The sequence below is a fragment of the Labrus bergylta genome, chromosome 17, assembly GCF_963930695.1.
Source record: "Labrus bergylta chromosome 17, fLabBer1.1, whole genome shotgun sequence".
NCBI lineage: Eukaryota > Metazoa > Chordata > Actinopteri > Labriformes > Labridae > Labrus > Labrus bergylta.
Window position 1 is genome coordinate 17,842,046 of NC_089211.1, and position 14,404 is coordinate 17,856,449.

Sequence of the window (14,404 nt, forward strand, 5' to 3'; positions counted from 1 at the left end):
AGGATGGAGGAGTCTCACGAAATTTCCATATCAGTATGCATTTTTTCAACCACCACATTTCAAACACAGTCTGATGGCAAAGGCTGTTTTCACTTATGGGGGGAGGGGGGGGGGGGGCAACTTTGGCCATGAGAAAGTCTGGGTATGTTTCATGGCACCTGACAACTGAATCTTCTAGGAGAGACTGAGCTGTGATCTCAGAAAGAAATGTTTCCAAGTTCAGAAATATAGTTAATTTTTATGTTTGATCTCTTCAAACAATTAAAAAATGTACATAACATAGTCCTCAGTAGTCTTATTGTCATCATTTCCGATGAAAATGCCATAAAAAGTTTTTGAAAGTTGGTGACTCAGTGATGAATTCAGTCATCTCTTAACTGTTAGGTTGGGGGTTTGATCCCCAGCTCCTTCAGGCACATCTCAAAATGTCATAAGACAAATTTGCTCCAGCTGCTTCGGCAGCAGTGTGTGAATGAGTGTGAATGGAATATTATTAATGAGCGTCTGGGCACTTTACGTGGCAGCCTCTGACATCAATGTGTGAATGTGGTGTGAATGGGTGAATGTGACATGTAGTTTGAAAATGCCTAACGTAGTCTGGCGGACTAAAAGCCCTATACAAGAACATTCACCATTTCTGTGACGTTAATGAAGGTCAGACAGCTTGTTGCAGGTCCAATTTAACTAAATACAGAAGCCTGGTCTTGAAAGGAATCAGTTCCAGTTGATATTTGAATTAAAATCACAGCCGTTACAGATCTAATTGAAACAATTCCAACTGTCAGCAATCACATCGAAATTCATAGTACTGTATATAATAATTTTCAGGTATGTAGGGAAACAGCAGCAGTGAGGAGCCAAACATGCTTCAGATCAGGAACTGTTGCCATATCTGCACATGCACAAGATGTTTCTCCTGGCAGCTAGAGTGCAGAGTCTGCACAGTGGAAACACAAGTCGAAATTGTGGTTTTATTTTGTTTCAGAATAAGAATCTTAATGCTTTACGCAGCAAGAGTGATGAATGACAAGGCTCATGGTTGAATTCTTAACTAATTCAATGCTTTTTCATTGATATCTAGCTTTTACATTTGTCAAAATGTGTGTGAATGTTCAAGAAAGAGTCTGAGTGTATAAAACTGTATTGGAAGGGGGAGCAAGGGATAGTATATGAATGGCATGTGTGTTTATGAAATTGGAACCTTGTTGACAAGGAAGCGTGACTGGGTTCATATGGGATCTCCTGAGGCACAACATAGCTACAAATAAATTTTCACATGAATCCAAGCATGCATGCAACAATGCAACATGAATGCATGATACTTTCACAGGAAACAGTTTTTTAATCTGATACAACCTCAGAGTATAGAATCGCCATGTGAATCTCAATACCTAATCCTGAGAAATTTCTGGGTTTAAGGTAAAATACACAAAAAAACACACACATTACAAACATGAGACATAAACTAGAACTTTTGATCCGCTTGAGTTCTTTCTTCCTGTACACTTAAGCACAGTTTGGAGTTTAAAGAACTACTCTCAGTTGGTTTATCTGGCCTTTCATGCATTTTAACATCGCAGAAGTCTTCTGGCCTTCATATATACCTGCTTTCATAGATGTGTCAGACAGTGCTCACATAAATGATCTCATAACCTCTATAAATCATCCTTCTAGCATTTTTTCCAGTCTTAGATTACAGCACTTCATATTGAGATTGCAGGTAGTGCTTCCTGGATGGCAGTAATTTGGCCCACTGTAATGGCAGTTAGGTCTGTTGGGGACATCAGTGTGGATGTAAATTAGCCAACCCTTAACACGCCACACTCTGCAATCTACAGTGGCAAATTACAGACTACTACAAAGAATAAGCAAGGCACACATCCCAAACAAACAGTCCCTTCTCACACATTAGACTGAAATGACTGAATCACAGGGGAAGCTTTGAATAAAGGAACAAACACACCCAGATTGGGATGAAGAGACATTTATGTCCGAGTCTGATTACCCAGGCCATATTTGGAGCTGAAGAACTGATTAGTTACCTAAAACAAGTGATTTGTCAATTCCAAACAACGTGGACACAATACTGAACTCCAAATTTGCTACCAAGAAGTTACACAGTTTAGTGGCTCATCAAGTTGTCCATCAAGATGCGATAAAAATGTACTCAGATGCTGAGTGTCAATGCCCTACTTGCTTGAGTGTTTCCGCTCTTAGAGATACACTATATACCTAGACTACCTTTGTGCCTGCATTGGGAAGATGAAGGATAATGTTTACTGACTGCTTTGACCCTTGACCTGTCTTTGAAAGAAGGCCATGAGACCTCCACTAGCCCTCCGTGACAGAGGAATCTTGTGTAGAGACGGCAAGGCGTCAGACCTGACACGTCACACCCAGCCTGGAGGGTTTAGTGCACAGATGAAGGAGAAATGGGTGGTAGAAAATGTAAGATTTCTAACCAGTGTGGGAACTGAGATAGTATTCAAGTTAACCTACATATCTCTGTGGGCTCTTATTTTCAGCCCAAGAGCTCTAGAATCAAACTCTGTCTTTCACAGGTGACAGCAACGACTGTGAACTCTGTATTGATGAAGTTAACTAACTCTAATAATATATACCATAAAATGAAGAACCCATTCCTGCCAACCAAAACAGCAGAGACAAAGACTGCAGGTTCTGTTCCTTTTGGTTTTGTAGAACTTTTAGTGGTGCAAGGTTTCTAAATGTTGTTTGCCATCATGTAGCATCAAATGCTAAAGCTTAGCTTCTGACCAGAGTCAGAGAGAAACCAGAAACCTCCATTATGAGCCCTTTTTAGATTTATATGCTTCTTATTTCGCCAAGAGTTCATCAGGTACCTTACATTAATAGACCATGCAATCTGAGCTGTCCAAAAGACAAGACATGCTTACCGATGGGCCTGCCTCTCCTTTCTGTCCTATAGCTCCTTCCAGGAGGGAGAATTGAGTTGGTGGAACCTCCCAGCTCTGGAAGCCATCAGTGGCAGGTGGTGTTACTGGGTTGTCTGAAGGTCTACTTGGTCTTTGGGTGACTGGAGACTTGGTAGTTGTTGCTTGCTTTGTTGGATTGATGACCTGTTTTGAGACTGGCTTGGAGGTTTTTGCAGTTGTAGTTTTGGAGACTGTTGGTTTTGAAGGGTTAACTTTGGGTATTGTAGGTTTTGATGGGGAAACTTTGACAGAATTTACTTTGGGCTTGGACGGAGAAGCTTTGGATGGTGTAACTTTAGGCTTGGAAGGTGTTTTCTTGGCTGTGGTGGGTGGTGGTTTCTTAGGGACTGCACCTTGGTCTGATAAGGTAGGTCCAGGCTTTGTCTTGAAGGGTTTGGTGTCGGTAGTGGCTGGAAAGTTAGGTTTCTTCTTGTTGTCTGTTCCTGCAACTGTTTTTTTGGAGGTGATATTAGGAATGGGCTTTGAGGGAGTGGGTTTAGAGGGTTTTGGATTTGAAGATTTAGAGGTGGAGGGTTTTGAGTTTGGTGGTTTTGTTGGGTGTACTCTTGTCCTGAGTGGTGCTGTGACAGTTTCCGTCCTGGTGTTGGGAGGTGGGGATGCTAAACCAAGCTGAACTGTGACTGGCATTACTGTTGCCAGTAAAGGTGTAGGAATGGTCCCAGAACTGGGCTTTATTGTTTGAGTAGGGGCTACATATCTAACAGCAGAGGCAGCAGCGGCAACACTCCTGGCGAGGCTTAACCCTGTGGGCTTTCTGGCTGTTACCGGACCACCATGTTTAGGCGTAGCGGTGGTAGCTGTGATGTTTTTTTCTCTTGGTAGGATAGGCAACAAGGGAGGAAGGTTGGGCCTGTATGTGTCTGCTTCCCTGCACTGTTTCTTAATGTACCTGCAGTAGTTGTGAGCTGCCTGTGCAGAAGGGACCAGGTCAAATTGGCAGATGGCTCCTTCAAAGTGTGCTGAAGCTTGCTGCTGGCTTGACTGTCCCAGTAAAAAGGAGCTATGGAGCTCTGGAGCCAGCCCTTCCTCACTGTCCCACCCAAAATCTGCATGAACACTCTGCTCTCCGCAGGAGGCATATAGAGTCACTCTCTGTCCATTAATTTCCACTGCCAGCTGGTGCCACTGACCATCATGGGGATCATAGGGCAGTGCCACCGAAGTGTTTGGTCCAGTGTGAAGGACCAGATTGCCCGGAGCAAGCTGCAGACCAAGAAGGAGCTTCTTGCGGCCTGAAAGCAGGGTGAAGAGGAAAGCACTGTTGACACGGTGTGAGCGCACACTCAGGACCAGTGCCAGATTGGGCCAGATGGCCAATGGGATGACAGAGCGCAATGGAGTTTCAATGTGCGCCCGCTGGTTGAGGATGATCCCTGATCTGAATGGAATGACCCCTGCTGGCACAGAGCGAGACAGCTTCTCTCCCTTGAGCCCCAACTTTTGGAGGATGTCCACATCTGTTAAAGAGAGAGTATTGTTAGAGATGCAATTGTGACACGCTTGTTTATGAGGGTTACACACCAGTGCTTTGAGACAATAGGGAAAATTGTAGCCTATTATTATATTTTCTTTTTAGTAACTACCAAGTGTATTTAAGATATATTTTTAGTTTGACTGGATCTGACATAGATTACTTCCTTCTCCTTACATCTGTTATGTTTGCTTTATCTGGGTGCTGTTACTTTTGCTTATGTCCAGACATTGTTGCCCCCAACTGTAGCACTCATTAAATCATTAGACTTACAGTCATAAGTTTTGTTGATGTGCTACCACCAACTGACATGGCCATTTGAGCAACTGTTCGCATTCATCCACATCAGATATGGAAGAAAGAGGACATTATGGATGAGTTTAAATTGTAAACAGGACATTCTGGACTCGTGAGAATTTGCTCTTCCTGAAGCGAATGAGGCGCAGCAAAGTATGACTTCTGTCTTTGCCACGGGCGCTTGGATTGAATATAATGCCTTTGAGCCAAATTTCCAATAACTCCCTGATCTTTAAGCCAAGCAAATGAGCTCAAGAACTGTGGGGTCAAGAGATGGGAATAAAGATAGTTATTGCAAAGATAAATAGACTCACTTGGTTTTCTAGACCACAAAATGTTTTCTGTAAGCTTCCGACTGCAACTTTACGCCAAAACATTTCAGAGCCAGACAGACATAAGTATGTTAAGGGCTAGTATGAAGATGTTGGTTGGTCAGTTTATGGTCTTTGAGTGTTAAGATGCTGCACGTTTCTGTGGTTGTCTTTGTCTCAAAGGTCAGTGGATTACAGTCTGTTGTGGAATAATTTTGAATGTATGACTGTGGTGAAGCATAAAACAGTTTTAAACATGCCCACAACAAATGTCCCTTGAATGTAGAATGTTTATTGCTCATCAGGTCTGCAAATCTTAAAGGAACACGAACATAAAATATGCCCACTGTGGTTACATTTAAAAAGCTCCAAATGGTGACAAAAATTATTTGAGGGTTTAAAGCAAAACCAAAGCACCCTCGTTCCAGATGTACCATATGATCTCTGCCTTATTGTGCAATCCTGTCCTTGCCTTAGATTAATTCAAGCGTTTTCCAAGAAAGTGCCATGCTGCTAGAAAATAAATACAAGCACTAAAAACCTTGAATAATTTTTTTTGGTTCGAAATGGAGTAGAAAGCAATTAAATACATACGTCACAACTGTGGCTTATTATACAATATGATTCAACAGATATTTTGCTTGTACTTATAACCCTGCGTCATAAATTCATTTCCGCATGAAATTATGAAAAAAAAAGAAGACTGTTTTCATTTCCTTGATCACATCACTATATTCTTTGTAAAGGCTCCATTGCCAAGTCTGTCCACTTCATAACTAGAGTAATTTCAGGCATGGGGAAAGACCAGACTTTGGTGTCCCTGTTCAAACTGTGCTGGATGGAAACGTAATAGCTGGTGGAGGTAATTGTGAAGGGAGCTCAATCAAGGCCAAAGCAGCTGGTACCAGGAACTCACAATCAGACTAATCCTCTCTGGTAACAACCTCGCAGACAAACTCCTGTACAAGGGAAAGAAGGACTGACGGATACTTTATGGAGCGAACCATTTTTGAAGCCAAAGAGACAGAGGCTAGAATTTTTATTTTTTCCCAAAAATAGATAACTTCTATGCCAATAAGCACACTTGATTGTTTGCTGTATAGAGAAAAAATAATGACTTGTTATTGAGATTTTGCTGGTATTAAGTCATGGCCTCATAGTTTTTTAAGGCAAAAGGTCAAGGACATCATCAGACAACATTCTCTTCTTCCATTTTCTATCTGTCTTTCTCATCAATTGTCAGATTGTAAAATCCACAACATGACCACAGCAACCACAAGTGAGTAGAGCATCTCCGTGCCTGGTGGCAGAGTACAGTTTCCAGCCTTTCAGCCAGCTATGACTCTGTGTTCAGAGTTTCAGTCCCGATATGACCTGTGATCTCAGACCTGTGACCAGGCCCCTCATCATCCGTATTGTCTGTGGGCTCACTCTGACCTGTGGTCACCCAGCCTTGCCTAATGGGGACATGTGTATAGAGGCTCTGCTTGTGAAAAGACAAAAAAGTGGACAAGCAAAGTTGATGACATGACAGAAAGGGGGAAAGACGAGTGGAAAGAGAGACGGGGTGTCCTGACAGAAGCTGTCCTGGTAATCCACAGAGAGCAAGGATTTCAATGAGATGCTTGTCTTTCTATAATACAATGCTCCCACCCATCATTAGACGGCTAACGGGGGCTCAGACATGAGAAATATATAATTGCATGGAAAGTCAATAGCAGGAATTTGATCCCTAGTTGAACCAGTAGTTGTCGAGGAATTAGGGAGATTAGGGAGGAAGCAGCTTAACTGCAGATATGTTTTCACATAAATAATAAAATAAAAACTTCACAAATCTTTCTAGTCAGAAGTCATTGAGTTTCATTCATGAAAAGCAGATTTAAAAAGTAGACATGGCTCTCCTATACAGGCAGTTCTTTAAGGACTTTTTGTGCTCACTATAGGGATGTAAGACTCTAAAAACATTTGGGCTTTATAAAAAAAAGTCAGAGGAAACAAGACCACCATGGGGTCTAGAGTGCATATACCCATCCATAGAGTGAGTCTTCTCTCTGTGTGGTCTCCTCTGCTGTAAAGGACTTCAGGACTTGGCAGTGAGGCAGGAGCTACATTACATGTATCTGTTCTGTGCATAGACTCCTGTCTCCAAACTACCTTATTTAAATACCACTTGTATTATTACTGGTGCATACATTAACCATGTGGTTTTAGATACACAGCACACTGTATGGATGTGAATACACACCGATGAACTTGTGTTCAACACATGGCTGTAGTTCAGAGCCTTTCTCTGTGCCAAATCACTCAAGTAGGAAAGAGAGAAAGTCCAAAGCTTCACTCTCTGTAATGTTATCCCTTGTAGAGGATGAAGTCACTTGATTCGTTTGAAACTCACTCAAGGATTTCTCTTTGGCTGGCCAAGCTAGTCTACAGTGAGCCATTTAAGATAAGTCTAAGCGGAAAAAGTGTCCCAACAGCAATACATCCCATGAATTCCCACACTTTTAAAACCTGATTTATGATTGTATTACTCTAATGATGGACAAAACGTGTAATAAACTGTGTTTTATTCAATTTTACATCTGCTGGTGAGTATATTTTTTTGATATTTTACCTTTATTTGGAAAAAAAGGGGAAATACAAAGTAGGAAGAGATTTGGAATTAACCTAAGACAAAAAAGGTTTCTGGTCAGATTCAAGCTGGGGACACTGTGGTGGTAGGTATTTAACTTAACCCCTACTGTGAAACACTGTCCATTTTCCCAAACAGAATTGTTATTATGTTTGATTATTAAGTTTGCACACCACAAGGCAATCTTAAGATAGCATTTGGTCATAACTGAAGCAGCTAATTTGCCAGATTGATCTTTTGACTTCTACTGTATCTTAACTGGGTAATCAGATCGAGCTAAAAGTACTGGAGCTCATAATACTTCCTGTTGGACTGATGGTGCACATTGGAAAAGTATCAAAACATTGCAGCAGAAGCACATCCTCTTTTTTATTTCACACTCTGTTTCCTTGTCATAACCTGGCGCCTGCATTACCAAAACGCGACTCAATCCCCAAGAGTTAGGTCTACCAACTTACTAAGGGTATTTTGGCTTTTTTTTTGCTGGCTTTTTTTGCTGGCTAGTTGCAAGCTTTGTCTGTCTTCTTTTTGGCAATTAGCAGCTTGTCTTTATGTGCTTTTTGGAGCTCCTTGACTGAAAAACAGCTGTTAACTGCTGTGAAAAATGACACTGTTAGAGCAGTGAGAGTGAACTGAGACAGTAAAAGAGCGGGTCAGACAGGTAAATAATAAGCCTAACAAACAAAGCTCTATAATTTTGAAAAGTGCAGTTTGAGGTGTTAATGTTCTGTAGGTTCATCACTCACAGCATTGTTTTGGGAGTACATTTTCTGGTTAGCCTCGGATCTACAATTTGAATCACTCCCTAGCTCGCTCAGCTGCTTTCTCAACACCTGTCGTCATGGCAACGGCTGGCCCAATTCTCATAGCAATGTGTTTACGTGCTCAGGCAATGACCAAACAGGCAAAAGAATAACTCATAAATCCCCTCCCAGTGCTGTGGTAAGTTTCACAGGTTTTTTTTTTTTTTAAACATGTTCAATTTCAGTGAGGAAGAAAGAGGTGAGAGAAGTCTTACCTTCAGAGTGTACTTGTGTAAGTCCCAGGTAACACGTACAATATAAAACTGTACAGAGCAATAGGGCTCTCCTGAGGGAGAAGAAGAGAGAAGGTTAGAAAGAGGTAATACTTGACATTGTATAATTATACATATAAATATTATATACCTTTTAATTGTAAAAATAATGGTTATGAGGAACCCTTTAAAAAACCGTTCATGAGTTTTTATTAACAGCTTTATTATGGAAAGATGTTAATAGGAGGGAATTTCCAGGTTTGTATCAATGCTATTGGCTAGTTTTTAACATTAAGTTCAATTAATTAATCAATTAATCAAGTTCATTGGTTACTCACTTTACAATGACCCATAAAGTATTTAGGACTATAGATTAATAAATCATTAGTTAAGGGCTTTTGTCCATAAATAACAGTTGTACAAAAACAGCATTGATCGTCTGTAGTTTTAGTTTTCGCATTACACCTAATACAAATAAACCCATATGCTTTGAATTTGAGCTTCTGATACCCCGTGAATAACAAATGGGAAAATGATTCTGCTAAAGCACTTACAACTCAGCAAGCGCTCCTCTCCAAAACACACACAGACACACACAAGCAGACAGCTTCAAGTTGTGGTTTTGTAAGACCGAAATACTACAGTAGACCTATCCATCAGCACTCCGCCCAAAACCAACATGTGTACAGCCACACACACACACACACACACACACAGACACACACACAGACACACACTCTTGCTGCCTCCTTCACCACATCCAGGTGTGTCGCCGAGGTAAGTGACTGATTGGCATGTGGACTGAGAGCTCAGCGGGGGACCGAGATCTGGTGACAGGCAGAGCAGCCACTGTTTACAGCTGGAGGTCATCCAGACGTACACGGTCACACACACAGTTTGGAGGAGGAAATGTGTATAACAGCTGTGGCAAAGTGGAGGAGGCAGACGTTTGAGGGGGTCGTGGCCCGACAGCTCCAAATGCAAAAAATGTGGGAAAGACGTTACAGAAACTTGTTTACCTGCACTTTAACGGGCAAAAAGAGTCTGTCTCTTCTTCTTTTTCATATTTCCCCACATACCATCGGCTGCTGCGCCCACAAGTCTGTTTGATAGTAATCAAGATGTGTGTGTACATACAGTATCTAAGTGTGTGACCGAGTTATTTTGGTGTCTGCCTCTGCCTCTCAGTTCTGAGTTGCTATAAAGCTTCATTACAATCAACTCCACAATCAGCTGCTTGTGGTTTCCCAGGATGCTTTGTTTAAGTGTGTGTGGCAATGTTTGTGTGTGTGTGTGTGTGTGTGTGTGTGTGTGTGTCTGTCTGTCCCAAACTAACAGCTGGTTACACTCTCATTCATCGTCTTATCAGCTGAGGTGGGATCTGCTTTCTGAAACTGAGTCATGAATGCCAAGATTCTTTTAATGACTCTCATTCTGTCCCTCAGGCTGTTTACATCCGCGCAAACCAGAACAAGTTTCCTAGGCAACTGTGCTTGTTTTATCCGGATGTACACATCAAAAGTCCTCAGTAGGGTTGTTGAGATCTTCACTGCTTTTGAGGTGTAGTGAATCTTCTTCTGTGAAGCATTTCTGCATGATGTTTGCAGAGTGAGTATTTCAACCAATAAAGCTGACATTCTGGCACACACACACACTGACCCTGTCTGGTGTGGTTTTCGTATTGCAACAACGAGCTCTGACATGAATGCCTGAGGGAGGTTTGGCCAAGCTGAGTGGACAAAAAAAAAAAAAAGCCGGATGAACAATACCTCTTCTTGAGTCATCCACCAAACCAGACAGTCTAACCTATATGTCGGGCAGTGAGCCGCCAAACTCACATTTCGTCGACAGCAGAGGGAAGAAAGCAGCTCTGTGTGGCTGATAACATCTTACTCTGCTTATGATTGGCACTCAAAGAAATCTGGTGCCACCTTTAATAATCTGTAGGAGAAATCTACACATGAAAAGTGTCAGGTTTGTCTCATGTTTCTATAAAGCCAAAGCTCGGTCTCTGCTGAAATGTCTGGCATCTTTGCGTCTTTTCTTTATTGCTAAACTCTAATTCTAACCTCTCGACCCGCCAAAACCAACCCCCCCCCCCCCCCCCCCCCCCGCTCCTCCCCACACACTCAAACAGCGGCCCGTCTGTATAGGCAAGCTTAACCAGTCAAAGGTTGACAAAAAAAAAAAAAACCCTCTAAGAAGCCAGTACTGTTTCCGTTTCTTTTCACAAGGTTAGTCTTCTCAATGATTTCCTTAAAGGATTTCCCAAGGCTGATCCTGATCTTAACTACAACCTACACACATAGAGGAAAATTCCACTGCATTAGCTGACACTAACAGAGACTGATGAGGAGCTAACATGTCATTAGAACAGTTGCATGTCCACCAATTGTTCTCTCTGCTGTCAAAATACTCTCCTTTTCTGTCCAGTTCATCAAATAACCTGCCTTTTTTTTTTTTACATCTCCCTGCAACTATCAATACACTGGAGTGCAGATATAAAATCAAATACAATTCTGTGACTCATTCTGACATCCTGCTATTTAGCCATTAATTAAACTAGTTTGAGCAAACATTTTACATTGTGAAAGTTTCTGTGTGGCTGTATATATATTTTTTTAATAGTAACTCTAAAGTCCTTTTTAGGAGAGGCACAACAGAAATGAAAATATTTATTGCCAAAGTTTAATTACAAGTGAAAAGCCAGGAGTGAGACATAAAGAGCGACGCCATGTGGACATGTGGGGAATGCTGCTGCACATCCCAACACCTCACAGGCACACTGTCTTTACCGTATCGCAGCTCAAGCGCATTTCATATGGAAAACGTATTATTCATTGCTGTAACATAGCTTCTATTCCATTTGTACAACGTCTTTTTTTTAAACTACTCTTCATAAAATCGTGGCATGTTTTAACATAAATCCTTAGAAGGAGAAACTTGGTGCCGGTGCGTCGAAGCTCCGAAGTTTCACTGCTGCATCATCCATTCACAAAACCAGGTGTTTACTGCACAATAAACCAAATAGTTATAGTTATAGAAAGAAAAAAAAGGACATTTGCATTGTTTAAATGCATCCAGATTTCCTTCAGGATAAAAAGTTTTACTTAAATGACTGAATAGATGAATGAATGCATGACCTTTTAACAGCTGGCAGCTGCAGACACGTCCCTGAAAACATCAACACTGCAGCGAAGTCGAGATCAAATATTTAATTCCATTTAATAGCCTGATGTGTTTTTCACTGCCTGTGAAAATGTATGCAGTAAACACATGCATAAAACATCTGCAGTGTATGTCACAGAGCGGTGAAACAGATGTTTTTATAAATACATTTCTAAGTGGAAGCTCTCGAGGAAACTATTGCAATACGTTATGTAAGAGATTTAGCGAAGATGATTTAATAACATTTCCTGGATGTTGGAAACTGGTTTACTTACTTACACACACACACACACACACACACACACACACACACACACACACACAAAAAAAAACAAATTTTCACCGTGGTGCGTAAATGTGGCTGTGCGTAAAGGAGGAAACATGGAAAGCATCCTCACAGAATCTAGCCAAAGCTGCAGTGGATGCTGATTAGCCTCTTATGAAACTTTATAGGTCTCAATAAATGCCTGTTTTGATGAGTCACAGTAAACACAATATTGCATTGTACCTGCATGCACCAGCTGTATATTTGAGATACAACGCAAACTAACTTGTAACTGTATTTTTTGCGTAAAAGTACCAACAAAGAAAAAGCTTTAAATGACGTTTTCAGGAATTCTTTTCGAATTAACTTACTCGATGTTTTTGTCCGGATACAAATCAAAATGAAATGGGGGAATAAACATTTGGCAAAACATTTTCAAGTCAGCCAAATGATAAATGACCCCCTTGATCCAAACAGACCCCATACAGAGCCTCTTCAGTCCCAGGTGAACAGCACTCCTGCATGGAGAGCTGGATCACAGCCAGCCGGCACATCACAGGTACTCACATGGACGCACGCAGCTCCGTGAATTGTAACTACAGTGACCGCTCTCACCTCAGCCTTTTCTACATCCTCTCTCGTTTTGAGAAACACTCAGATAAAATAAAATAAAAGTAACTTACTTTGTGTCTAGATGAGAGGTTCTGCAATCTCTCCTTCGGGTGCCTAAATTCATTTGTATTCATTTGTCCTGGCAGTCAAAAACCTGACCGTTAATCACAGCGTGACTCCTTCGTAAGGGGGGCAGACGACACCGGTCGCCGTTTTACACATTTGACAAGCTTGAGATGAAGTTCCAGAGGGGAAAACTCATGTTGATTTGCTTGTCAAGCCCGACATAAATTCCTCCTGGCAGACTGCTGCTGTGACAGAGAGTTTTCCTGTGCGGTTGTCTGTCGATATTCCCCTGTGTTTCATTCATTTATGCCGATCCAGAGTGAGGGACGCGCAGCCCGGACAGAAAGCTGAGGTTCCTTTTTGGAGGGGGGTTACGGAGTCAGGAGCGCTGGACTCATCCCTTTCCGTTTTAAATAGGCTTTCTGTGGGTAAAGCGATGGCAAACGCACCGCACGGCCAGGTGTCAAGTTACAAACCCAGCGGTTGCATGGAGCAACTACACGCCTTTCTCCAGGGGGGTTGGCCACATGGATCCAACCCAAAGGCCCATGAGCCGGTAAACCGTCTGAATGAAGCACGGTGAGGCAGAGTGGGCAGGCTGAATGTGCAAAACTGGGACGCCTACACCAGAGACTCTCGTTTGTGTGCATCCAAAATATTATCCAATCAATGTTAGGAATATTTTGGGTGATTGCAAACCAATAAAAAGTAATTCAAGCAACTTCTTTGTACGATAACGAATTCATTTATTTGAAAGGGACGATGCAATCCAGCATAGTTCCAATGCAGAGCATGAAACTGATAGGTTGCACAGAAGGTCCACTCTTGTCCCCAATGTGACTAAACAACAACTTTCAATGAACAGATAGAATATTTGATTAGAAAAACACATGGTCAAATCAGTGTAAAAAGACAAGACAGAAAATAATGCAGACAATAGCAGACAAATATCAAGATTAAAACACAGAATAATGCAGATAAGAACAACAAATATGTAAAAGATAAGAGTGAAACAAAAACTGTTCAGATATTTTGCAACATTTCCTGTGTGAGATGTCAGCAGTGACACCAGTCGCCCCGTGGTGTTAGAGAAGTGTTAATGGAGACGGAGCAGCACCTGGATAAGCTCCCGTTACGGTAAGAGGGGTCACGGCCTGCTGCAGGTTAAGGCCCACCTAAGACCTCTGCTCAGCCACATGAGCCAGTAATTACCCCCTGACATCTGTTTGAGATGTTAAATGATGTGTGTGCTTAACAGGGTGATAAATACAATTTGTGTTCGTTCAAAATAAGTGCTGAGTGAGAAAAGGCAACAGTTTAAAATAGGAAACAGTTTAAAATAGGAAACATCGCTTTGGTTTTTATGTCGCTCGGATGAAGAAGTTCTCACAGAGAGGTCTGTTGCGGTTCTGTTCTGTCCATATTGAGGTTGAATCAAATGCTACAAAGACCTTTCTGTTCAAAGTGGGTCAGAGGCAGACAAAAAACTCAAAGTCTCAAAAGAAATTACATAAAATTAAGTCATAAGTGAGAACAAATGTATTTCTATTTATACATCTTTTTAATTTGGGAGGACATATTCTATAAAGGTC

The 14,404-nt window shown here is 41.5% G+C and overlaps 1 protein-coding gene across 1 annotated transcript in view; it reads right to left on the reverse strand.

Annotated features, from left to right (window-relative positions):
* col27a1a (collagen, type XXVII, alpha 1a) overlaps window positions 1-13,205 on the reverse strand; it is a 67,094-nt gene extending 53,889 nt beyond the window's left edge. Inside the window, exons 1-3 of the mRNA XM_020634653.3 lie at window positions 12,818-13,205; window positions 8,705-8,775; window positions 2,916-4,432 (exon numbers count right to left, since the gene is read on the reverse strand). Coding sequence (XP_020490309.2) covers window positions 2,916-4,432; window positions 8,705-8,775; window positions 12,818-12,870 — 1,641 coding nt within the window. The 5' untranslated portion in view covers window positions 12,871-13,205. The remainder of the gene's footprint in view (window positions 1-2,915; window positions 4,433-8,704; window positions 8,776-12,817) is intronic.
* Window positions 13,206-14,404: the final 1,199 nt, after the last annotated feature.